This window comes from Macaca nemestrina, chromosome 19, assembly GCF_043159975.1.
Source record: "Macaca nemestrina isolate mMacNem1 chromosome 19, mMacNem.hap1, whole genome shotgun sequence".
Taxonomy (NCBI): domain Eukaryota; kingdom Metazoa; phylum Chordata; class Mammalia; order Primates; family Cercopithecidae; genus Macaca; species Macaca nemestrina.
The window spans coordinates 37,355,017-37,379,270 of NC_092143.1; the positions used below are offsets into that span (position 1 = coordinate 37,355,017).

At 37.2% G+C, this 24,254-nt stretch overlaps 1 protein-coding gene across 4 annotated transcripts in view; it reads left to right on the forward strand.

Moving 5' to 3' along the window:
- Positions 1-24,254, forward strand: part of LOC105489426 (methyl-CpG binding domain protein 2) — a 73,877-nt gene that overhangs the window by 36,358 nt on the left and 13,265 nt on the right. For 2 of the 4 annotated variants that reach the window (XM_071085307.1, XM_024795257.2), the window contains exon 4: positions 22,857-22,947. The exons of the other annotated variants lie outside the window; for them this stretch is intronic. In XM_071085307.1, coding sequence (XP_070941408.1) covers positions 22,857-22,947 — 91 coding nt within the window. The remainder of the gene's footprint in view (positions 1-22,856; positions 22,948-24,254) is intronic. 4 annotated transcript variants of the gene reach the window in all.

Below are 24,254 nucleotides of genomic sequence, written 5' to 3' on the forward strand. Positions count from 1 at the left end.
CAAGCTGTATTCCACTAGAATCTTTTCTTAGAAAAAAAGCATTACCTGAAAGGCCTCCCTGCAGCCTATTAATGCCATATAGCCCGGGGAGGGAGACTGGACAAAATGCTTAAACCTTCCACGTAACCTTGCTTATTCACTCCCTAAATGTGGTCAAAAAGCCTAGGTAGTTCATGAATTTTTAGTAGCAATTGGGGTGAGGGAGTGGAGGGAGAAACATCTGTGCGTTTTTTTCTCTCCTTTCTCTGCCTCCTCCCACCTGAGTCCAGCTAAGGATTAGAAACACTGATTTACCTACGACGGTTATCTTTTGCTCTCGTATTCCCCTTTTAGATGTCTCACTCCACCTTTTCATTTGAATTTTGTTTTTCACTAGTCCTTCAAGTGTCTCATCTCCAGACTTCATAAAGGATTGGGCCAAAACTTTCAGACAGTTGCTCTAGAAGAAACTACATAAAGAAATTCAGTTCCCACATCCTCTGTAGTGTTTTTTCCTCTTCAGGTGAGCCAGGAAAACAGAAGATATTTGGAGCCACATTGGATCAGCATCTTGCTATAGATGTCTCAAGATTTGAAGTTCTAAACTTGCTTTACTGTTGGTCCCCAAGAGATTCAACAGGGGCCATGTAAGTGTATCACATCCAACATAAAAGATGCGTACCTGCATGTGCCTTTAGCCTCTTGTCACCACTTAGGTTTTCTTTGGGCCATTCAGCTTTCTGTGTGAGGCTTTTCCCTTCTGTTTTACTACCACACCCAGTGATAGTCACAAAACCACAGGAAGTTGCAGTATATTCATTACAACAGGGAAGGAATTCTGGCATTCTGAACTTTGTCCACCTTGATAAAGCCGTTCCCTGGTTGTATTCTTTCTCAGATACTATCTAAAGTCTTGAACATCTTGTCCTTTGACTTTTTGGTGATTTAAAAATCATTTCCCCACAAAGATATTTGTTAATGGAAAATTTTGAAAGTATGTAATTGGGTAAAACAGATTTGCTTCAAAAATTCTGAAAGATTAAGAAGGTGGAATGTAATCTTTAATTAATAATATCATTCCACATTGGAAATTTGAGTTCTTTATGAGATCAGATAGTATTTAATAGATTTGATCCTCATCTTTTCTTTGCCAAATCATTCTCAATATAGTCTATAAACCCAAATATTTTATTTAAAGATCAACTGATTAGCAAATTCTGTCCATTTTAACAGTAATTTAATTATTTTCTGCACCTAAATTCAGTCACAGTTTTAAAAAACTCTGGTAATTTTTTACTGGGTGTTTATCTGGCTATAGAGATACTGGTAACTTACAGTTTTAAAGTTGAAATAACCAGACTAGTTGCTCCTTGTTCTTTGGTATGTTGAATAGTTTTAAGTTTTCCTTCTTTTATTATGGTGTATGAGATTATTCTCAAATGAAAGGTATGTGTCCAAAAACCTAAGTTCCATCTCCTCCATCTCTCCCCAAAAAACTTATGTCATTTCAACCCAGATCTTTTGAGGGTTTAATCTTCCTTTTAGCTTGCATAGACAGGAAGTGTTTAAAATTATTTAGCAGGCCACTTCTCCAAAAGCTTTGGCTGTTTTTTACTTTATCCTTATGGTACCTGACAATTTTTGCTGGATGCTTTTGATTGTGCTAAGACATTAGTTGATTTTCCTCTTTCTTTATCTTCAGTGTAAGAAGTGAGGTAATATTTGACCACTGTCTCACCAATAGGACTGTGCACTGGGCAGAATATGGGAAAATAGTAAAAAGACAATTTTCATGTTAATGTTTTAAAAATCATGATCTGTTATCCCAAGTTTTCCAGTTTAGATTCAGTTTGTTAGTAAAGGAAAGATGTTAGTTTTAATTCTATTTTGATATACATATGGCAGATGACTGCTAATCAGCTATTGTAATTGAGGAGATCATTGGCACAATATACATAGGCAAAAATGATTCTTCCAATTTTGCTACCCATTACTTAGATTCATTGAATTCGGTTGGTAATATAAATTGCCAAATATTCCAATTGGAGGAGTTATTTTTATCATAGAGTAAACGAATTAGACAATGAGGTTTCTATTTTTGAGGTTTCCATAGATATAAATGTTTTTATTCTTTATATCACATTCTTTTAATAAGATGTTCAAGATAATGATATTGTAATTCCTTTTAAAGTGTTGAATTTTGAAGCCTATAACTAGGATTAGGCTTCTGAATATTAACTAGGCTTTACTGTGAAAAGATCTGAAATGTTTAATTTAGACAAGAAGCAATCATTAAAAATAATAATTCTGTCTTTTATAACCAACATCCTATGCCCAGGTCATTTATATGGCAGTCTAATTTGAATTCTATAAAATGTATAAATTATGAAATTTTAATGTATTGATTCCTTGAAAATGCCTTAACTTTAAAAGTGCAAATTAGGGTATGTAAAGAAAAGCATTAAACAGAATTCAGTGATTTCTATAATTGAAATTATAAGGTAGTGATGGAATTTGTAAAACCTGGTTATAATAGGGTAGTAGCCAGCCATCTTTGTATATAGCATCAGTGTATTTGATGATTGCTTGTCTTTTCTTTAGATTAAAAAGACCCCTGTAGTGGGGAGGAGGGAACTCTGCCAATTACCAGACTATTATCCCAAACAGTAATCACTGAAATATCATTATTCAGCTAGATGCATGAAACACATCTCAAGATCTTTTTAGTGTAATTGAGTTGTAATTTTTTGCTGGTAACAATGCCTTTCCTAGTTTACCCCCTTTATAATATGAAGAACTACCATTTCTGTTTCTTATTTCTTTACTGCTGTCATCTTTGATACTATCTGGTCTCTTGATTCCTTCTTTTTCTCTTTTAGCGTCAAACCAAAGAAGCTTCATCTTTGAACTATTACTTCTTCCTTTTAATTATTAGATTATAGAGGGATAAAAGGCTTTTGTGTTTTTGACAGTCTTTGAATATTAATTACATTTCTTACAGAATATTCACTTTTTTGTAGGAGTAATTGTTTAACAGTAAAGAAGCAGATTTGAATCTTCCACTTGATCTTAGATATTTTTTTCCTTTTATTTCATTTTGCCAATTCTCCTTGCAAGGATATGAAACTTTCCTTTACCTACTTCTCTAGAAGCCAGCCTTTTCTTTTAGAAGGAATGTTTTAAAATGTATTAGAAGAAACTTTCCTGGTTGAAGATAAATTTTTTAAATGTGCCGTTTAAAGTCACTGTATGAAAAGTGTATGAAATAGTTCAACTTTCAGCTGCTAAAACCCAGAGGGTTACTATTTCAGGCATTCTAGCAACATTTTCTTGTTTCTAATCTCTAACAGTTATTTCTAGTATAGTCTCATTATAATGTTCTTAATGATTGACAAATAGATAAGCTAAAGCACAGAGTCTCATGGTGGATATATTCCTTTGCTCTGGACAGAAGAATTGACTGCCTCGGCAGAGAAAATAGAGGATGTGTCCTATAACACTTAAAAATATTACTCTGGGTACTGTTGGGAAGATGCCATATACAAAGTGCCAAAGGAATAGTAGAGTAGTACAGGCAAGTGCTATAGGTGTTTAAGAAAAGTGAGGTTACTGTTGCTAGGAGGCTTGAGAAAATCTTTAGAAAAGGCATGAAACATATGCTGGACATATTTTTAAAATGTAAAAAATATTGTGTAACAATATTTTATAATGTTTCCTTGGGCTAGATTCCCAGAAATATAATTAGTGTGAATATTTACATTTTTGATACATACCAGCAAATTGATTCCAAAGGGTTGTACCAAATTAAAAGACTATCAAGAAGTTATATACTTTCCAGTTTCAGCCTACCTTCTGTAGCAGCAGTCCCCAACCTTTTTGGCACCAGGGACTGGTTTTGTGGAAGACAATTTTTCCATGGACCAGGTGAAGGGGTGGGGGGTGGTTTGGGGATGAAACCATTCCACTTCAGATCATTGGGCGTTAGATTTTTATAAGGAGCATGCAACCTAGATCCTTCACATGCACAGATCACAATAGGGTTCGTGCCCCATGAGAATTTAATGCTGCCTCTGATTGGGCAGGAGGTGGAGCCCAGGCGGTAATGCTTACCTCCTGCTGTGCTGCCCAGCTCCTAACAGGCCACGGACTGCTACCTGTCTGTGGCCTGGGGGTTGGGGACTCTTTTCCTATAGCTTTGACTATTATTAGTTCTTTTTTTTTTTTTTTTTTTTTTGTGGGGCGGGGTGGGAGGAGTAATTCAGTAATTTAAAAGGGCATTTTATTTTAAATTTAGAGGCATTTGTGTTAAATTTTAAACATAAGAAACGTTTAGAGCTTTTTAAACTAGGGAGTAGCTTTTATATTACCCATCTGAACTGAACTTAAAGGTATCTCCTGGTGGCCTAAAGCTAATTCCAACACGTGTACTCTGCAGATACACTTCCTCCTTCCTTCTCAGAGACCCCATCCAATGGAATATGTCACTTACCTTTCATCTTCAACCTGTCTCTAAACTGGCTTCTTCCCAAAGCATTTAAATGTATTCAAATCCACCCCATCTTAAAAAAAATTATCCACCTCACTGCTCCCCTTTTAGCGTTTGTTCTCGTTCCTTTCTTGTTAAAGTCAAACTTCTTGGCATTGTGTGTGTGTTTACTATCTGCTTTACCTCTTACTCGTATGTTTATATCTCTGAAATAATAGCTTTTGTTCTCACTGAAACTGTTCTTATCAGGATTGCTGATGTTCCTTGTTAAACTGAATGGATAAGTTGCAGTCTTTAAATTTCTTGCCCTGCTTTAACATTAAACAATATGACTACCCCTCTTTCTGAAACATTCGCTTTCATTCTTTGACTCTGCACTTTCTTGGTTTTCCTCCATATTTTTTTTTCTCAATCCCCTTCTTAGGTTCTTCTTTCTCTATCTGTCTTTTAAAATGTCGAGGTTCCCCAGGGAATACTATGCATTCCTTTTTGTATGTAAACCCTCCAGGGGTGATTTCACTCATTCCCATGGCTTCAGTTATCATCCATATGTTAATGATTCCCAAATTTATATCTTCATCCTGAGCTTCAGTCGTTTGTGTCAATTCTCCTACTAACATTGTTCACTTGGAAGTCTCACCAGCACCTGTAATCTATCGCTTTATCTCTGTGAACTCCTTTGTCATCTGATCAAATCTGCCTTTTATTGGATGTGCTTTATCTCAGTGAAAGGACCACTATCCACTTGGCTGCCTAAGCTGGAAACCTGAGCATCACCCTTGACTCTTCCTATCTTTCACTCCAAGAGTCTATGTAGCCAGCAAGTCCTATTGATCCTACCTCCTGAATGTTCTCTTACTCCATTCTGAGACTAGGTAACTATCATTCATTTCATCTCATCTCTCATCTCTCTGCTTTTTGTCTTTTGTTTGTTTGTTTGTTTTTGTTTTTGGAGACAGGGTCTTGCTTAGCTACCCAGGCTGGAGTGCAGTGGTGCAATCATAGCTCATTGCAGCTTCAACCTCCTGGGCTCAAGTGATGCTCCCACCTCAGCCTCCTGAGTAGCCGGGACCACAGGTGCACACCACCATGCCCGGCTAATTTTGTGTTTTTCATAGAGATGGGATTTCACTATGTTGCCCAGGGTGGTCTTGAACTCCTAGGTACAAGTACTTCTTGTCTTGTTCCCTTACTTCTCTCTTCATATTGCAGCCAGGTGTTCCTCTGGGTGATGGTCTGATAGTGTTCATAGTGTTATACTGCTGAAAACCCTTCAGTGCTTTCTGGTAGCTTTTAGGGTAAATTCAGAACTCTTTAACATGACTGCCAAGCCCTTTTGCTTACCTCTCTGGCCTCACCTTCTCTTGTTCTACACTCAAATCATATGGAACATTTTTCAGGTTTTTGCATATGCTATTCATTCACTACCCCTGACCCTTGCATACCTTGATCAGATTTCATGCTGTTTCCTTTCCATCCTTCAGCTGGCTGTTTCTTACTCATCTCTCAAGTGACATCAAGAACTTAGAAGTCACTTCTTCTGTTCAGAAAACCCCTGATTTACCAAGTTTGGATTTAGAGACCTTCCTTAGTGTTTCTTCTTTCTTCTTTTCTGATCACAACTGTATTAGGTTATTCATTGCTTCATCCACAATTTCTCTATTATGTAAGTGCCTAATATATAAATTTGTTGAATTAGTGAATTAAATTATTCATTCATTCAAAAATTATTTATTGAGCCTTCAACTTGTACTTTTCTAAGCAGTGGGATACTGCAGTGAACAAGACAAAGTCCCCGCTGTCTGGAATTTTCCATCTAGTGTGAGGATAGGAAGTGAGTCAGACAAATACATGTATAGATAATGTATCATGTTGTGTAAAGTGCAATGAAAAAAACACCAGAAGAGTGAGAGAGCATGTGGTCTTCAAAAGCAGAGAAGTATGGAGGGAACATTCTAGACAGAAGTCTGTCAATTGTATGTAGTATGAGGACTGACAGGGTTAGGAGATCATTGAAGAAACTCTTACAGGAAGTTAGGGCATAAGTGATAAGGGTGTGTTTTATGCTGGTCATAAAATAATTGATGGCTGAGCATGGTGGCTCACGCCTGTAATCCCAGCACTTTGGGAGGCCGAGGCGGGTGGATCACACGGTCAGGAGTTCAAGACCAGCCTGGCCAAGATGGTGAAACCCTGTCTCTACTAAAAATACAAAAAAAAAAAAAAAAAAAAGAAAAAGAAAGAAATTAGCTGGGCATGGTGGCAGGTGCCTGTAATCTCAGCTACTTGGAAGGCTGAGGCAGAGAATTGTTTGAACCTGGGAGGCAGAGGTTGCAGTGAGCCGAGATCGCACCGCTGCACTCCAGCCTGGTGACAGAGCGAGACCCTGTCTCAAAAAAATAAAAATTAAAAAATGACAAAATTTAATGACTTATCAGCTCTGCCTATATGAAGAATCTTAGAATAAAGTGTGAGAATGATGTCATTGACAGAAATATGGACATAATAAAGGGTAGCTCAATATTTTTTAAAAATAATAAAATATGAATTTGAGTAGTAGAAAATTTATACTTTTTTTTTTTTTTCTGAGTCGGAGTCTCACTCTGTCGCCCAGGTTGGAGTGCAACAGCGCGATCTCTGACTCAATACAACCTCTGCCTCCTGGGTTCAAGCAATTCTCCTGCCTCAGCCTCCTGAGTAGCTGGGATTACAGGCGCCCACCTCCACACCACGCCTGGCTATTTTTGTGTTTTTAGTAGAGACAGGGTTTCACCATATTGGCCAGGTTGTCTCAAACTCCTGACCTCATGATCTGCCCGCCTCGGCCTCCCAAAGTGCTGGGATTACAGGCTTGAGCCACCGCACCCAGCCTGAAAATTTATAGTCTTAAAGTAATTGTTACATGTTGAGCTAGTAAAAGATGATGGGCTGGAGTCCAAGAGAGTCTGGAGATATGGTCAGTCTTTATGGAGGGAAGAATTGCAATGGAAACATTATATGTGAATTTTTAAAAATTAAGGAATGAGGCTAGATGCAGTGGCTCAACATCTGTAATCCCAGCACTTTGGGAGGCTGAGGCAGGCAGATTTCTTGAGGTCAGGAGTTTGAAACCAACCTGGCAACATGGTGAAAACTCATCTCTACTAAAAATGCCAAAATTAGCCGGGCATAGTGGCACATGCCTGTAGTCCCAGCTTGGGAAGCTGAGGCATGAGAATTGCTTGAACCCAGGAGGAGGCAGTGGTTGCAGTGAGCTGAGATCAGGCCACTGCACTCCAGAGTGAGACCCTGTCTCAAAAAAAAAAAAAAAAAGAAAAAAGAAAAAAAAAATTACGGAATGCATAATAGGTTGTTGGTTCATAGTTACCAATAATTATCATGTATTTTTCTAGTTCATTTTAAAAACATGAAAACTGTCATGTGGAAGGATCTGTGCAATTTTTTTATTTCTCTAAGTAACATAGGAATACAGATGAAAAAAATCGAATAGTGTTTTTAAAAACTTCTCAAAACAGTAGTTTACTATTCCAGTTAAGTCTTCTAGTCTGTGCCAGAAACGTTTATTCTTAATTCTTATCATATCTCTTTATAATTCTCTTCATATTTCTAATTAATATACTTATTAGGCTACGTCTTTGTTAATTTTAACCGTTATTTCTTTGCTTTCCCCAAGGATAGGTGACTATATAGTTCTCTCTCTCTGCCGTCATGCTCCCAACCTAGATGTATCACAATTTTAGGTAAATAGGTTAAATAGAGTTTGCATTATTATGAATGAAAATTCTTCTGGGTAGGGTAAGTAATGCCCTGCCACTCCTTTCTGTCATAAGTCTTTGTTGTTTTTAATCTTAATAACTCTATGTTAGGTTTTCTAATATAATTACAGTTAACCTTTTCTGATTTTAAAATTTCTGCCACATGCCCATCAATAGTATTTTCTTTATGCTGCTAGGATGTAAATCTGTGGATCAACTGGGGACAATTAATATTTTTATAATATTAAGTGTTACAGTTCACAAATCTTATGTATTCCTCCATTAAGGTTTTATAGTTTTCAGTCTAGTGATCTTATATATCTTTAATTGATTCTTAGATATTTGATGTTACTGTAAGTGGTGTCATTTATAAAATTTTTATTTTCTAATTATCTTTGGCTAATATTAGAAATAAACTGATTTGTGTATTCACTCTGAATTCAGTTATCTTTCTAAATTATTAAGTCATCTATGATTCTTTTCGACTTTACATGTGAATAAACATGTCATCTGTCAAGGAGAGTTTTCTTTCTTTCTTTCTTTCTTTCTTTCTTTCTTTCTTTCTCTCTCTCTCTCTCTTTCTTTCTTAACAATCTTTAAACTTTTGATTTTTTGTCCTTGTTTTATTTTACTAGTAGAACTTCCAATACAATCTTGAATAGTATTGATAACAGATATTCCAGTCTCATTAGTGATACAAGGGATCATTTTTAATGTTTCTTCATTAAATGTGATATTTGCTTTTTTGTAAATATTATTTGTCAGATTAAGGAAATTTGCTTCTATTTCTATTTTACTAAGAATATTTCTTATGAATGGATATTAAATTCTATCAAATTATTTTCCTTTACCTAGTTAAGTGATCAAGTAATTTTAATTATTTATTCTGTTAATAAAGTATATCATATTGATTGGTTTATGTGATTAATTTCACTGTTTGATATTTTTGAATGTTAAACAGATCTAGAATTCCTGGAGTAAGCCCCATGTGGTTGTAATGTTTTATCATTTTTATCAGTGTTTATAGAGTTGCTGTTATTAGGCTTAGGATGTTTTGCATTTATATTCATGATCGAAATTGACTTGCACTTTTCTTGTAATTTTCTTCTCAAGTTTTAGTATCAAGGTTTTTCTGGCTTTGTAAAATGAGCTGGGAAGTGATCCCTCTTCTTATATTCTCTGGAAGAGTTTGCATAAAATTGGCATTTTTAAAAAACAAAAAACATTTCTTTTTGGAATAATTAATTGGGAGGTCATCTCAGCCTAATTTTTTTACGGAAAAGTTTTAAATTATATATACAATTTTTTTCTTTGTTTTTGAGACAGAGTCTGACTCTGTCGCTTAGGCTGTAGTGTAATGGTGTGATCACAGCTCACTGCAGCCTTGCCCTCCAGGGCTCAAGTGAGCTTCACACCTCAGCCTCTGGAGTAGCTGGGACTACAGGTACACACCACCACACCTGGCTAGTTTTTAAAAATTTTGTTGCTTTTTGTAGGGATGGGGTCTCACTATGTTGCTCAGGCTTCAATTTTTAAAATAGATACATGGAAGAATATTCATTTTTTCTTTCTAGTTTTTATCATGTGATTTTCTAGGAATTTGTGCATTTTATAATTTTCAAATTTAGTGGCATAAGGTTGTTTATATATTTCTAGTAATATTTTTAATGTCTGCAGTATCTATTTTGATATTCTTCTCTCTGATCTTGGTAGTATCCAAATGAAAAGTGGAATGAGGTATTGGGGAGACCTTTCCTAACAGGTTTTGAACTCAGTCTATACACGAGCTTTTCCTCATTGAAATTCAAATCCATTTCGATCAAATTTCTTTTTATAAGAAAACATTTATTTTATAGAAGTTATTTCTTTATAATGGATTATGCCTCGTCTTATTTGTCATTGTTGTCTAGAAGTAATCTTATAGTACTATTGAGATCTTTGTTTTTTTATGCCTGTATTTGTTTGCTATTTCTTTGCACTTTCTTTTTATTTCCAGCTTTCTGAGTCTTTATTTTTACATCTGTCTCTTGCATAAAACATATAGTTGAGTTTTTTAATTTGTTTAAAAATATGATCTGAAGGTCTTTTTCTTAATTGGTAAGTTTACCATTACATTTATTGCTATTACAGATATGTTTGGTCTTAATTCTGTCACTGTGTTTATATAATGTTTTTAATATTTTGTCATTATTTTTTGGTATTTCTATTTTTGTTCTGTAGTCTGGGTTTTTCATTTAAATATATACTTCTGGTAATTTTGAGGATTTATAACCTGATTTTAATTCTAGTGGTTGACTAATGTCAAATTCTAAATAGTGCATATGGTGCTTCTATTTCTCGATGTATTGGTATTAAAAAGGAAGAACGACTGGGCATGCTGGCTTATGCCTGTAATCCAAGCACTTTGGGAGGCTGAGATGGGAGGATTGCTTGAGGCCATGAGTTTGAGAGCAGCCTGACAAGAAAGTGAGACTCCATCTCTACAGGAAATTTTTAAAGAAACTAGCTGGCGCAGTGGTGTGGGTCTGTAGTCCCAGTTACTCGGGTGGCTGAGGCAGGAGGATTCCTTGAGCCCAGGAGTTTCAGGTTGCAGCGAGCTATGATCATGCCCACTGCATCCCTGACTCTCCTGCTTGGGCAACAGAGTGATACCCTGTCTCAAAAAAAAAAAAAAAAAAAAAAAAAAAAAAAAAAAAGAAGAAAAGAAAAATTGTGCCTGTTAGTGTCCTACAGAAAGAATAGGAATTAATTGGCCGGGCGCGGTGGCTTATGCCTGTAATCCCAGCACTTTGGGAGGCCGAGGCGGGCGGATCACGAGGTCAGGAGATCGAGACCATCCTGGCTAACACGGTGAAACTCCGTCTCTACTAAAAATACAAAAAAATTAGCTGGGCGTGGTGCCGGGCGCCTGTAGTTCCAGTTATTCGGGAGGCTAGGGCAGGAGACTGGCGTGAATCCGGGAGGCGGAGCTTGCAGTGAGCTGAGATCACGCCACTGCACTCCAGCCTGGGCGACAGAGCAAGACTCCGTCTGGAAAAAGAAACAAACAAACAAAAAAAGGAATTAATTTACACTACTGAAATTAGTTTCAAGAAAGCTTTTCTTAAGGGAATGTCTTCTCATAAACAACTAATGATAGATTCTTATCTATTAGAGATCAAAGTTCCTGCCATTGAGTGGGTTTTGAAATCAGCAATTTATTCATTCCACAGCATATATTGCTGATTAACAGATGCTATATTAACAAAAAAGTCGAACATGTTCCCATCCTCATAAAACTTTGAATTTGATAAGGAAAACTAACACTGAACAAATAATTGCAGGCATACTGATGTATGACAAATATGTGAAAAGTAGTGAAGGAGCACATCTAAGTTCCTGTATGAACTTATGTATCAATAAGAAAATGATTATAGCTTTTTCTGTGGGAGGAGCACATGAAAAATCTAGGCACCTCGAATGATGCTCTTATTCCATGGTTGGTCATCTTAGGATAATGGTACCTTTTCAGGCACTTGACAAGTATTGTATACCCACAGTGTGTAAGTTAGAGAGTATTCATGGCAAAATTTAGACAAACTACAGCAAATGCTTACTGCACCTCTATCTTCATCAACCATAAAATCTGCCCTTTGCTTTATTAATCTATCCTGTTTAGCCCAAATTATCTTTTGCCTTAACAAGAGATCACGTTGTAGTTTGCACAGCACATGAAAGAAGCTTTTCCTTGATTTATGCAATAATTTTCTTGTCATTATCTAGCTCTTTCTTCTTGGGCCACTCTGACAAAATAAGAGGGTAGCTCATACTTGATCTTTGATGTTTGCAGACCATGGTATTTAAGTTAAGTTGTTATTGCTGACCATTAACTAGACAATTCAGATACTATATGGGGTTGATCTGAAATAAAGCAGTTTATAAACTGGACGGTGAATTTCTTCTTGGCAGGAAACACCATTCATCCACATAGCCCTAACTCAGTGTCTTGTATATTTAGCTTTTTGAGAGTGACAAGAAAGTACACACTTTCTGGATTTTGCTTTAATCGACAATTATGTGACAAGAGTCTCTATTATTTGATTAGCTTTAGTAACTGCCTTATGAAAGTGAGTAAGATATTCATTGAATTGATGGAATCCTAACATTAGAAAAAAATTCTGAGCAATTTGATAAAAGTTTTTTTCTCAAAAAACTTTCTCATATTTTATTAGTGTTTTGATAACCTGAGATAGATCTGACAGTTATTAGGATTTCTAGTTTACTAGTGAAAATATATGCAAGGAGATTAAGTGCTTTGCCCAAGCACATCTATTTAGTGTTTGCACCAGGATTAAAGCATTTAGCTGCCAAACCAGCACTTTCTATCACCCTGTCCTCCCTCTACTTAGCCAAAAATTCATCTCGCAAACATCTGAGTGCTAATTTTGTGTCTAGCATCATGCTCTTGACAGCTGTAGATTGCAGATAAAACTTTAAAAATGGGGAGATTTTTAAGGTAACTTTTGGTTCTTCTGTTTCATAAAGCATTAACACTGTTGTCCTCATATACTTTAAAAAGTATATCACATATCTTACGTCTTACGCATTTAAATTTTTTTCATTAGAAAAAAGAAAAATGCTTATAGTCTAAATCTTTGACAATTAATGTTAGACATTTTAATTTGTTGCTTAATAGTAGTAAAGAATACAGAAACATACAGAGAACTGTCATGAAAGGTCCTCAGTCCCCTGGCAGCAGGCGAATATATCAGTGAAGTAGGACAGGGGAGGCTTGAGCTAGGAATTGGATTTGGTAATTAGGTTACTGTAACCTTGGGCAAGGTCAGTGTTCATATAAATAAGAGGGGCAGAACCTGGGTTAGAAGGAAAAGAATGAATAGAATGTGGGGAAATAAGACACAAGGTCTCTCTGCTAGTGGGAGGGGAAGATCAAGATGGCTTGAGGGGGAAGCAGTGTGAATAAGGACATGTTTTAAGTTGTCAGTGTTCAAGTGCATTTGTCACTTAAAAGAAGATGTCCCAGGAGAGGAAGGGAAAAATGGAAAATGTGAGAAGTTGGGCAAATTGATGGAGCAAGAAGAGGAGGAGGTAGAAGACGTGATCAGGAGCGCAGGTGGCGGGATAATCTTAGAAGGGCAGCAGATTCTTATTTCTCTAAAATAGGAGGAGATCTGAGGTGGAAAGGACGATGTTCATAGAGGCTCTAGACCTTCAGGCTTCATGCCTGACTTTTCTAGTTGTTCTGAAGTTGCTCTACAGGCTTCTTGGCTTGGAGGTTAATATTCAGCTTATGGTGTCTAAAATAAACAATAAAAAACAGGAATTTGGATATGTAGAAGTTTTAGATGAACTTCCCTTAGTTTCATTATTGAAATTCAGCAGATTTCTCTGGTCAGTTTATTTTTTGTTCTAACGGAGATTATAATTTCAAAAGGGAAGATGCTTTTTAAGATAATGCATGAGGGCTAAAATAAGTTTTAGGTTTTCGTGTGGCTCAGTTTGGTGAATTTTCTCCAGTTTTCATGTAAGAATTAGCCAGGCCTACTGACAGCTACATGCTAATTTATGGAAATTAACATGTTCCAAATAAACCTGTCTGTTCTATTTGGCTACTGTACCTACATTTGAACACTTAAAGTCATTCTAAATGGAGCTGTGCCTTTCTCAGTAGTCAGTGACAGATTCGCACAGGTGTGGGAACCCCGATCCTGTGGTAAATAAGAGAGCCCCTTCTAAAATCTGACATCTCTCTATACAGATAATTTCTAGTTTACAAGTTGTGATATAAAATTTCATGTTTCATTTATTTGGAACTCTACATCTTCCAACAGAAATGATATTATAAATGACTCTAGTGTTCCAGACCCACCCACAAAAGACCATTTAATCTAAAGTATATCTGAATTATTAAAAATAATTACAACCACATTTCTAGCAGCAAATACGTTGACTATCAATTTTCTGAGGTATGAAATGTTTCTCCCACTTGTGCTTTATCTGACTCTCCAGAATGACTGGGTTCTCCACCACTCCTAGTTGTCTGGCAGTAGGAAAAAGAGGCACCCACCTCCAAGCCATTTAGATAGGTTCTTCTAAGGCTCATGAATGAGGGGAGCTGGGAGACACACTACTGAGAACTGAGAGAGGAGCTTGCAGTGATGGTGCATGCTGGCGGGGACCCTTCTTTCTGTTTCTCCTGTGAGATCTGGGTGCCTGCCTTTATAAACCTTATTTCCCTATCCTTTTTCTCTTTCTCTGGACGAGTGGTTTTCAACTACACATGATTTTGCTTCCCCCATTTCCTCTTACTGCCCCACTGCCCACCTACCTGGGTACATTTGGTAATGTCCAGAGATATTTTTTGGTTGTCACAACTGGGGTCGTTCTTCTGACATCTTGTGGGTATATAAACCAAGCAAGCTGATAGTCATTTACCCCCAAATGTCAAGAATGCCAAGGCTGAGAAATTCTGCTCCAGACAGTTAATGCTACTGGTTAGGGTTGTTTTTGCCTTTTTTGATTCATTGCAGCTTAGAAATATAGTCTGTGTTCCCTGATTCTCTCCCACCTTCTATTCTTGAAACAAGCTCACAGCTCTTTTGAGGTTTTTCTAAGGGCTTTAGTATCATCACATCATGGAACTAGATGGACCAAAAATAACAAGAAGATTACAGTTTTAGAAAATCTTAATTAAAAGCTATCCATCCTCTCCACTGGACTTTAAATAGAGCAAAATTCTGATCCTTCTCTAGGCTTCAGTCCTTTCCTTCCTGTGATGATGGTTTCATTCCCTGGTCTTCCAACCTTCCTAATTAATACTGCTCCACCATGGAGAGCTTTAGCAGTGATCCTGTTCCTCCCAATGAGAAACTACAGGGATGAAAAATCCTTGTGTTATTTTAATGAGGAGTTAAGGAAAGGTTCCTTTGTATTGCATAGATCTGGCCAGAACTGTTTTCTGTTGTTCTCCTTCTTTTAAGAAAGTTTCAGGAAGAGATTACATCCCAGCCTTTCCTTAAGTACCGCTGCACAGCGCAGGGACCTCCTTTCTCTTCTCTCCTTCTGTCTACTGCTGCTCCATACTTGCCACCAATGCCAGCTTCATGGACATGTGACCTGTGCAGTTACACAGGGCCTTGTGCTTAAAAGAGCCCCTCACTTAGAAGGAAGGGCCTATGCCTGGTTTAATGCTCTGCCACTATATACCCTTGAAATTCTTAATATTTTTTTAAACAAGAGGCTGTACATTTTTAATTTGTTCTGGGCCCAGTAAATTATATAGCCAGTACTGCTTACCAAAGTACTCCCAACCAACCTTAGGTCCAGGTGAGAGGCAGTCTGGCTTGGAGGAGAGGAGGAAGAGGAGAATTTAAAAATATTTGTAGTAGCAAGAAATCCCCAACTGAAAGCGAAGGAAGGGAAGGGAAGATTCATATTCATGTGCTCAGTCTCTTCATTTGCTAATACTTACCTTTCAGAATTGATTATTTTTGCTTTGTTTATACTTACTAATTTTAATAAAATGACCAACTACTTATTAAGTGCTATTGTATGATCAGCAATGTGCTACAAGCCACAGGTGAAACGAAATAGTAAAATGGTAGTTGCTGTGTACTGGGCATAGTCAAGTGTTTATAACACTTCCTCATTTTGTTCCCATAACCCGTTGAGATTGCTTATATTGTCCCATTCCATAGAGTATGAAACTGATATTTAGAGAGGTCAGTTGTCCAATTTATAAAGCTCGTGAAAAAGCAAGTTTGAACATTGGTTGTTCAGATTCTAAAACCCAATCCCATTCACTCTGCTAATAAGTTAGATATTCCTGTCCTCAGGGTTGACTCTTGAGGTTGTGAGTATACATGGAAAATCAGTTTCATTTTGTCTAGTGAATTATTTTTTTTAACACAACAGAGACACATCAGTACTTTTCAAATTGGATATAATGATTTATGAAAATAGTGCTAGGATATATGATGTAGATGCTTTTCAGTGTGGTCAGGAGAAGTAGCTATTATAATTAATCTGAAACAGTGTTCTTACAGAAAAAATTCAAAAGCCTTCAGTTATATATGCAAATCGCTCCATCTCTTTTTCCATTTTTTGGAATACTTGCTCCCATATCATTGTTAGTGTTGCTTAGCTGAAAGTGTCTTCTTGGAGTAGGGTCTCTTTAATTTCTTTTTTTTTTTTTTTCAGACGGAGTCTTGCTCTGTCGCCCAGGCTGGAGTGCAGTGGCATGATCTCGGCTCACTGCAAGCTCCGCCTCCCGGGTTCACGCCATTCTCCTGCCTCAGCCTCCCGAGTAGCTGGGACTACAGGCGCCCGCCATCACGCCCGGCTAATTTTTTGTATTTTTAGCAGAGACGGGGTTTCACCACGTTAGCCAGGATAGTCTCGATCTCCTGACCTCGTGATCCGCCCGCCTCGGCCTCCCAAAGGGATTACAGGCGTGAGCCACTGTGCCCGGCCAGGGTCTCTTTAATTTCTATTCACCAAATAAAAATTTCATGTTCTATGTGATTGATATTTGCAACTGTGGTCTAAGAAAGCTAATTTGCAGAGAATATATGTTAACGCCAATTCTTTATTTTTTACCATGTGAGCTACTTCTCATGACAATTTGGTATCCCCATAAAATTCTATGCTGGTCTTAGCCTCAATATGTTATCAGCCTGTCTTCTTAATTCTGCATAAGGAAGAGGCAGGCATCAGGCGTAGATTACCTACAATTGACGAGTATCTATTACTTAGGAGTTAAATGGATTAAGAGTAATTTGATACTTCTCTTAAAATTTACTGATCTATTATTATCAGCCTTTGATGGCAGTAGAAGTGTCTGAGGCTTGTACTATATAACCTAACAGGAGCCAAACATATAAATGCTCTTTCAGAGCTTTGGTTAAGAGAAGGACTGTTTAATCACACTGACCTGAGTTTTAATTCCAGCTGCACCACTGATTAATTGTGTAAGTTATTTAAGTTCCCCACGCTTCCGTTTCTTTATCTGTAAATGAGAGTAATATCTTCTCCAAAATGCTGCAGGAAAGTTTAACTGAATTTCTGTACATAAAGCACTTAGCACAGTGCCAGGCCTATGGAAAGGTGTTAATGGCTAAGTGATAGTTTTCCTCCTCTTCCTCCTCCTATTTCATCAAGACAGTATGACTGGGCATAGTTTCACTGGGTAAAACAGAACATTGGGTAAGCCCTTTCTTGATTTATACCTAAACAATTAGCTCTACTTTTAAATAAACTTCAACGTATCTCCTCCTGCAATGAAATAATTAGAAGGCAAATGTCTTCCTCTTGTTGTCTGCAAGGAAGAGGATAGAATAATATTTTAAAAAATCTTTCAGCATATTTAAGAATAAAAGTTGGAGATCTTGGTGGTCACTACACCCCCACTACATGCACACTACCTTTTTTTTTTTTTTTTTTTTTGAGACGGAGTTTTGCTCTGTCACCCAGGCTGGAGTGCGATGGTGTGATTTCGGGTCACTGCAACCTCCACCTCCCGGGTTCAGGCAATTCTCCTGCCTCAGCCTCGTGAGTAGCTGGGATTACAAGCATGTGCCACCATGTCCAGCTAATTTTGTATTTTCAGTAGAAACAGGGTTTCACCATGTTGGACAGGCTGGTCTGGAACTCCTCACCTCAGATGATCCGCCCACCTTGGCCTCCCCAAGTGCTGGGATTAGAGGTGTGAGCCACTGCACCCAGCTACTAACATTCTTTCAACACAAACCAAGCCAGTCTTTCTCATACCTCGAACCTGCATCAGAATCACCTAAGGTATTTGTAAAAAAATAAATAAAACTAGCTCTCTAATCCCAGACCTACTGAATAGAATCTCTGGGGATGAGGCCTTGGAATATATTTTTAAAATAAGCCACCTTGGTTATTTTTCTTCATAAGATCTTTAGAAACACTGACCTGCACTCTCTTACCTCCTTGCCCATATGATTCTTGGGTTGAAATAGTCTTTTCTCTTCTACATGCCTATAGAATTCTTACACAATTTTCAAGGGCTACCTCTTCCTAGAAGCCTTTCCAGATCTTCCCAAATTGAAGTTAGAGACGTATCTTCATTATTGCAGTCGGCCTTGTAGAGTTTTGCATGTTTTCTACCAAACAGCTCCTGGAGGGCAGTGGTTGTCGATTATCCTACCAAGCATCCCCAGTGCCAGAAAAACACGTTACATATCATGGGCATTCAAAGAGTATTTGTTGAATATTGTTGATCCTCAAATTCCTTTTTCCTAGTAAGCCATCTCTTTTGTTCTTCAGTAAAGAGTAGAAATCTCTTCAGAGTAATATTAATAAACTCGGGGTGATGAAGGTAAATAATAATCAGCATTATCAGCCTCAGTTTCCAGAGCATCAGAATAGGGATCACTGTCTGTGAATGGTGCTGAGGGGTTGTTTGTGATCCCTGTTTCTTTCTCATCCTCTTTGTATATTCTTCATAAGGCAAATTGAACAAATCCCTCAAAGTCCAAGTTGAATACATAATAATTACGAAAAGGAAATGCTATTGTGGGTTCATTTTACTTTCAGTAAACAGATTTGATCATTGACCTCACTAAAGAAGCAGTTTTTGTAATACACCTTCATGTTTGTTCTTTGGGACACTGAGTGGAGTAAAGTCCATGCAGCTGTGCTTCCGTTGATGTCCTTCCTAGGAGAACTGTGCGGAGAAAATGTGTAGAGATGAACTGCAGTGACCACTAAGATGGTTTCTCCAAAGATGCTCTGCACTGTCACTTAAATTTTAGGCACTTTTGTGGTTTTAAGTGACTTTTAATTCCATCCCATGTTTCTCTCTCCATCAGCTGGTTTCCTGGATAGGGCATTGCCCAGACGGTGTTATAAGGTGATAGGCATGTGGAGCTAGCCAATGTTCTAATATACTGGAAAGTGACAAAGAGAACAAGGTATTAGATGCACTCAGAGTATCTGGTTATTGAGGATTCGAGGGAGATGTAATAACTGAGGGTGATAGCACATTTTGGGAGTTTTTCCAAATGTTAAATCACTGTTCCTTATACATATTCTATATATTGATCATTTGGCTTCATACCAGGCAGCAAGATTAAGCTGAGAAAACCACTGAATTTGGCAGGGGAAATCAGATTTTCAGTGAGTAGGTTAGGATTTATGACAGCAGTAGTGCTTATGGAGTGTAGTGCAACAGACTAGGTAGCCATCATAGAGGGAGAGTCCTTACATATGTTTTGAATATTTTGAGTATTACTCATCTTTTGAATCTTAAAGTCTTTGGACTGCTAATGTTTGAGAAAGCGGGGAGACTTCCAAGTGAACAGAATCTCCAAGGAAAAACCTACTCACCTAAGTGAGTAGATCAGGAAATTTTAAACTTAGGCAAAGGAAGACCTTTTCCTCCCCTGCTCCCTCTGAAGCACTGAGGGCTATAGTGGCCAAAGATAATGAGAAAAGATCTTGGAATTTGGTGAGAGGAGCTGACTGTTAGAGTAGGTTTAGTGCAAGTTGGCTAGAAAGGGGGTGGGCTAATAAAGTTGCAGTAGGCTTGGGAAAGGGCAATAGTGCACATTGGGCCATTCCTTGAGGAACAGGCTTACAAAGAAAAGAAAATGGTCATTATATAAGCTGGACAAAGTCTCCACGTATTAACAACCAGAAAGTACAGTCCTAGCACCCCAAAGAAGTTGCTTGTGCTGAGCCTTTGCTGTCAGACTCCCCTCCATCCTAATCTCTGGCAACCTTCCCTATAGGTTTTCCTTTTCAGGGTATCATAGGAGTGAAATCACACAGAGTGGGAAAGACTGGCTTCTTTCACTTAGCATAATGCCTACTGTATGTACATTTAAAGTGCATTTTAAAATGCAAAGAATCCTTGCCCGCATCCCCTGCCGAAACAAATAAAACAGGGATCTGAGAAGATGGATGTACAGAAAAGTGAGTTAGGAACATACTGAGATGTAAACAGACATTTACCTCCTGAGGACTGTTTCAGTTTTCAGTGAAATTAGGCGAGCTTGTTAGCTTTGAGTGAGTGTTGGAAAGGTTGGAGAGGAAGTGACCTTGACCATTTAAGTGTTTCCTTAAACTAGCCTCCTCTCCTTCTCTGACCTTTTTCACTCCCCCTTTCTTCCCTGAGTTGGGGGTGGGGGAAGATACACACACACACACACACACACACACACACACAGACACACACACACACACACACACACACGCATACATAAAAATATATATATATATATATCTCCATTTTCATGGCATAACAATTTTGTTATTTTTGCTCCTGAACTCTGGAAATGGTGCTTTTACTATCAAAAGAGCATATGCAAAATCTTAGTTTCTTATGTCCTCTCTTATAAAGAGAGCATCCACACATAGCAGATTCTAATTTCAGCCGTAGTTGAGGGCTATCAGATGACACGTGGTGGTTACCAGGATGTGATACAAGCTAGAGCCATATACTTGTATTTCAGTCCGGGATTTAGTTTTACTAAATTTTTCTTTTTAAATTTTTGTATTGTTTTCCTTGTTACTGATAGAAGTTTAAAAGTTAAGAATTAAAAAAGATAGAATAAAACAAATTATTTTTTAGTATCTGGAATTGGAACTTTTAGATGTAAAATATAAACAATGTATCTGTTCATAATTCCCATGCTTTTATTTGGTAGTGTTGATTTATTTTTACAAATCAGTGACTATGAGATTAGTAAGTGCTTTTATTAAATTGTATATATATATACACACACACACAGATACAAATGTTTAATTATATTTAATTCTGAAAGCACTTACTAATCTTATCCTCACTAATTCTCCTGGATACTTTTTCAATAGAAATGTAACTGGGTTTTGTTTTCCTTTTTTTTTCTATAGCTGTGATATTCAAAGCACAGATGATATTATTCCACCAAAGAGCAAGTAGAAAGCAGGCAGGTTTTCTTGGGACATTTATTGCATTCATCAATTATTACCTTCACCTTACTACTTTTCATTCATGATGAGTAATACATTTATATCCTCGAATTGTTGACTTGTTTATATTGACAACATATTCTACTGATAATGTGATTAGCAGAGAGATGTAAGATGTTACTATATACCAAAGGCCTTCCTTGGTGCTAGTGTTGTGCTTATTACAAATTCAGCATATTGCTCTTCTAACATAAATAGAATTACACTACTGTGTCTTCTCATTTATCTGGAGAACAATTATCTGATACTTCACATATATCTAGAAGTCAGAATGTAAGCCCCAAAAGCCCTCAGAGTGGCCACAGTTTGCTAAAAGCAAATGTGATAAATCTTGTGCCCAGTTTATAATGGATACTTTATACATATTGCCTTATTTAACTCCCACAGTAATCTTTTGTGATAGCTATTGTTGCCACATTTATAGAAGAGGAAATAAATTGAAGATTCTGAAGAGGTTATAAACCTTGTCCAAGGTCTTCTATCTAGAGAGTATCGCAGCTGAGATTTCAGCATGGGTTTAGACCTTGTCCAAGGTCGTCTATCTAGAGACAGTGTTGCCGCTGAGATTTCAGTATGGGTTTGTGTGTCCCCCAGATCCTCACTCTGAGTCCAGTTGCTCCCATTTTCAGTCATTCTCATAAATATTTTTTCAGTACCAACTATGTGACAGGCCCTGGTATCCGGGATTAAAGGCAATTATACAGAGTCCTATAGAAATCCTTTATCTGTTTTTTTTGGCTGCAGTAAATATGAAACAGACTAGAAAAGAAAGGAGGCATGAGGACAGTGATATTGTCTCTGCTACTGACTGTCACATCTGCAGGGTGAGCACAGTACCTAGTAGGAACTCAATAAATATATGTTGAATGGGTGAGTGATATTAGTGAAAAGTAATAACTAGGAGAGAGAATCAAACATGAAAAGGATATAAAATAAAAACCGTGATTGTCTTGGACCAGTTAGTGTTTGAATAAGCAAAAAGCTCCATAGCCCCTAGGGCATGAAGAGCCTCTCAGTGTACTCACTGATGCCCATAATGATGACCTGAGGCCACTGAGGACCATGGTGATCCAGGCCCTGTGCAGCAGGGAGTCACTCATGAATGTGACATCCAGTTTAAAAATAAAGGAGGCACCTAAAACATTTTAGAAAATGTTTCATTAAAAATGGTCTTTTCTCCCTTAAAAGTGTGCTAAAGAGCTAAACTTCATTGTCTTGGAGAAATCCTATATTGGAGTAGCTCTTTCTCTAATAATATTGGATAAAGAGGGATAACACATCATATAATTTGTTTTCTTTTCCCTAATAAGTCGTAGCATTAAAATTTCATGCCAGATGAATCTTTAAAAAATTCAAATTCTTTTCTTTGGAAGATACCCTATAAGAAACTATACATAGTATACAGCATATAACCATCTATAGTACTGTAACAAGTGAATAGGTCACATAAAACAACCTTTTTTGAGCAATGTCATCTGAGAGGATTATGATGTGTTGAAATAATTCACGTTTGGAATATCATTTAGCTTTTTATAAGGAAAAATGAGGAAATTATAGGAAACTATTGAAATGATTTAAATTTCATTATTCAACAGCATCGATGCGCTACTTTCTTGTTTCAAGAATGTATCTATTAACAGTGATATTTTGCCTTACAGCTTTTCTGGGAGAAGAGGCTACAAGGACTTAGTGCATCAGATGTAACAGAACAAATTATAAAAACCATGGAACTACCCAAAGGTCTTCAAGGTATTATCTAAGTTCAGTTGAGCAGACATTTATTAAGTACCTACTGCATGCCAGGCACTCTGTTAGATGCTGTGGATTCAGCAATGACTGACAGGAGGTCTTTGCCTTGGGAGGTCATATGCCTTGCTGGATGACGTACCTCTTGTGTTTTAGTAAAGCCAGGCAGAAGCTACATGAAAAACTTGTATGTTACAGGGATGCTGCCATGTAGTATATTATCTTAGATTTTTTTCTGTGTAAAAATTTTGGTTTTAGGTTAGGTTCATCACAGAAGCTAACCCATGTGCTGCTTTTAGCACTGGATGCGGATGAGTAACAGAATTTCTCAAGCTTCCTGCTTATAGCAGCATCTGGCCCTACCACCTGCTCTTTCTCTCATCCTCTTACCACAAGAACAACTAACAGCTCTCCTTCTGCCCCTCCCTCCACAAACTGGTGCTCTAAGTAGCAGTGAGAACAGATGCACTTTGGTCCAGCAACAGCAGCCAGTGGGATCTGGGGTGGAAAATTCAGTCACTGGTCTACCTTTCGTGTTATATGAGAACTGCGAGTTCTAGAGAAGAGTTTATTTTTCAAGTATTAAAAATTTGGCTTCTAAAGCTTGATATATTGAGAATTGCTCAAAAATCCTCATAATTCATGGTTAGATTGTTGCCTTATCTCTTTATGTTCTTGGAATGTTGGCCTTAACTAGTTAAACAGGTTTAGGACTTTAACCATTGCATTTACATGTGACACGGTGCCAGTATCTTACAAGTAATCAAAGTGTGCAGTTATTAATTCTCTGATTTTGGCTGTTTTGTTAGGTTTATGAGAAAAGCTGTTAAAGCCACAGGTACAGCTTGCTTGCATTGGCTTTTTCTTTGAATCCCGAGACAAAGAAGATAATTGCTGAGATATTTCTGGAAATTAATGTTAAAAGCTACAAGGAGAAACTATACCAGTACTCTAGGAATACATTAAAAGGGATACTTGAGTATAGTCGCTTCACCAGGTCTCACCTCATTAAAATAATTAACATTGCTTGGGGAAATATAGCCAACTTTTTAAAAGTTTAGTACCTTGGAAAATGTGTTTTACAGTTCTGGTAAAGTATTATTAAAATGCTCAGCTATAAGCTTACAGCAAGCATGAGGATTTGTTTTTTAAAGTAAGAAAAAATGCTCAGCTATTTTGTTACTATTTCTTTAGTGTGAATTATTTAGTGTATCATACCTATTGAGTAGATATATTATCTTTTGCTGCTTTGTTTTATATCGGTTTTACATATATGATCTCAAATATATATAAAAATATCAGTTGTTTTA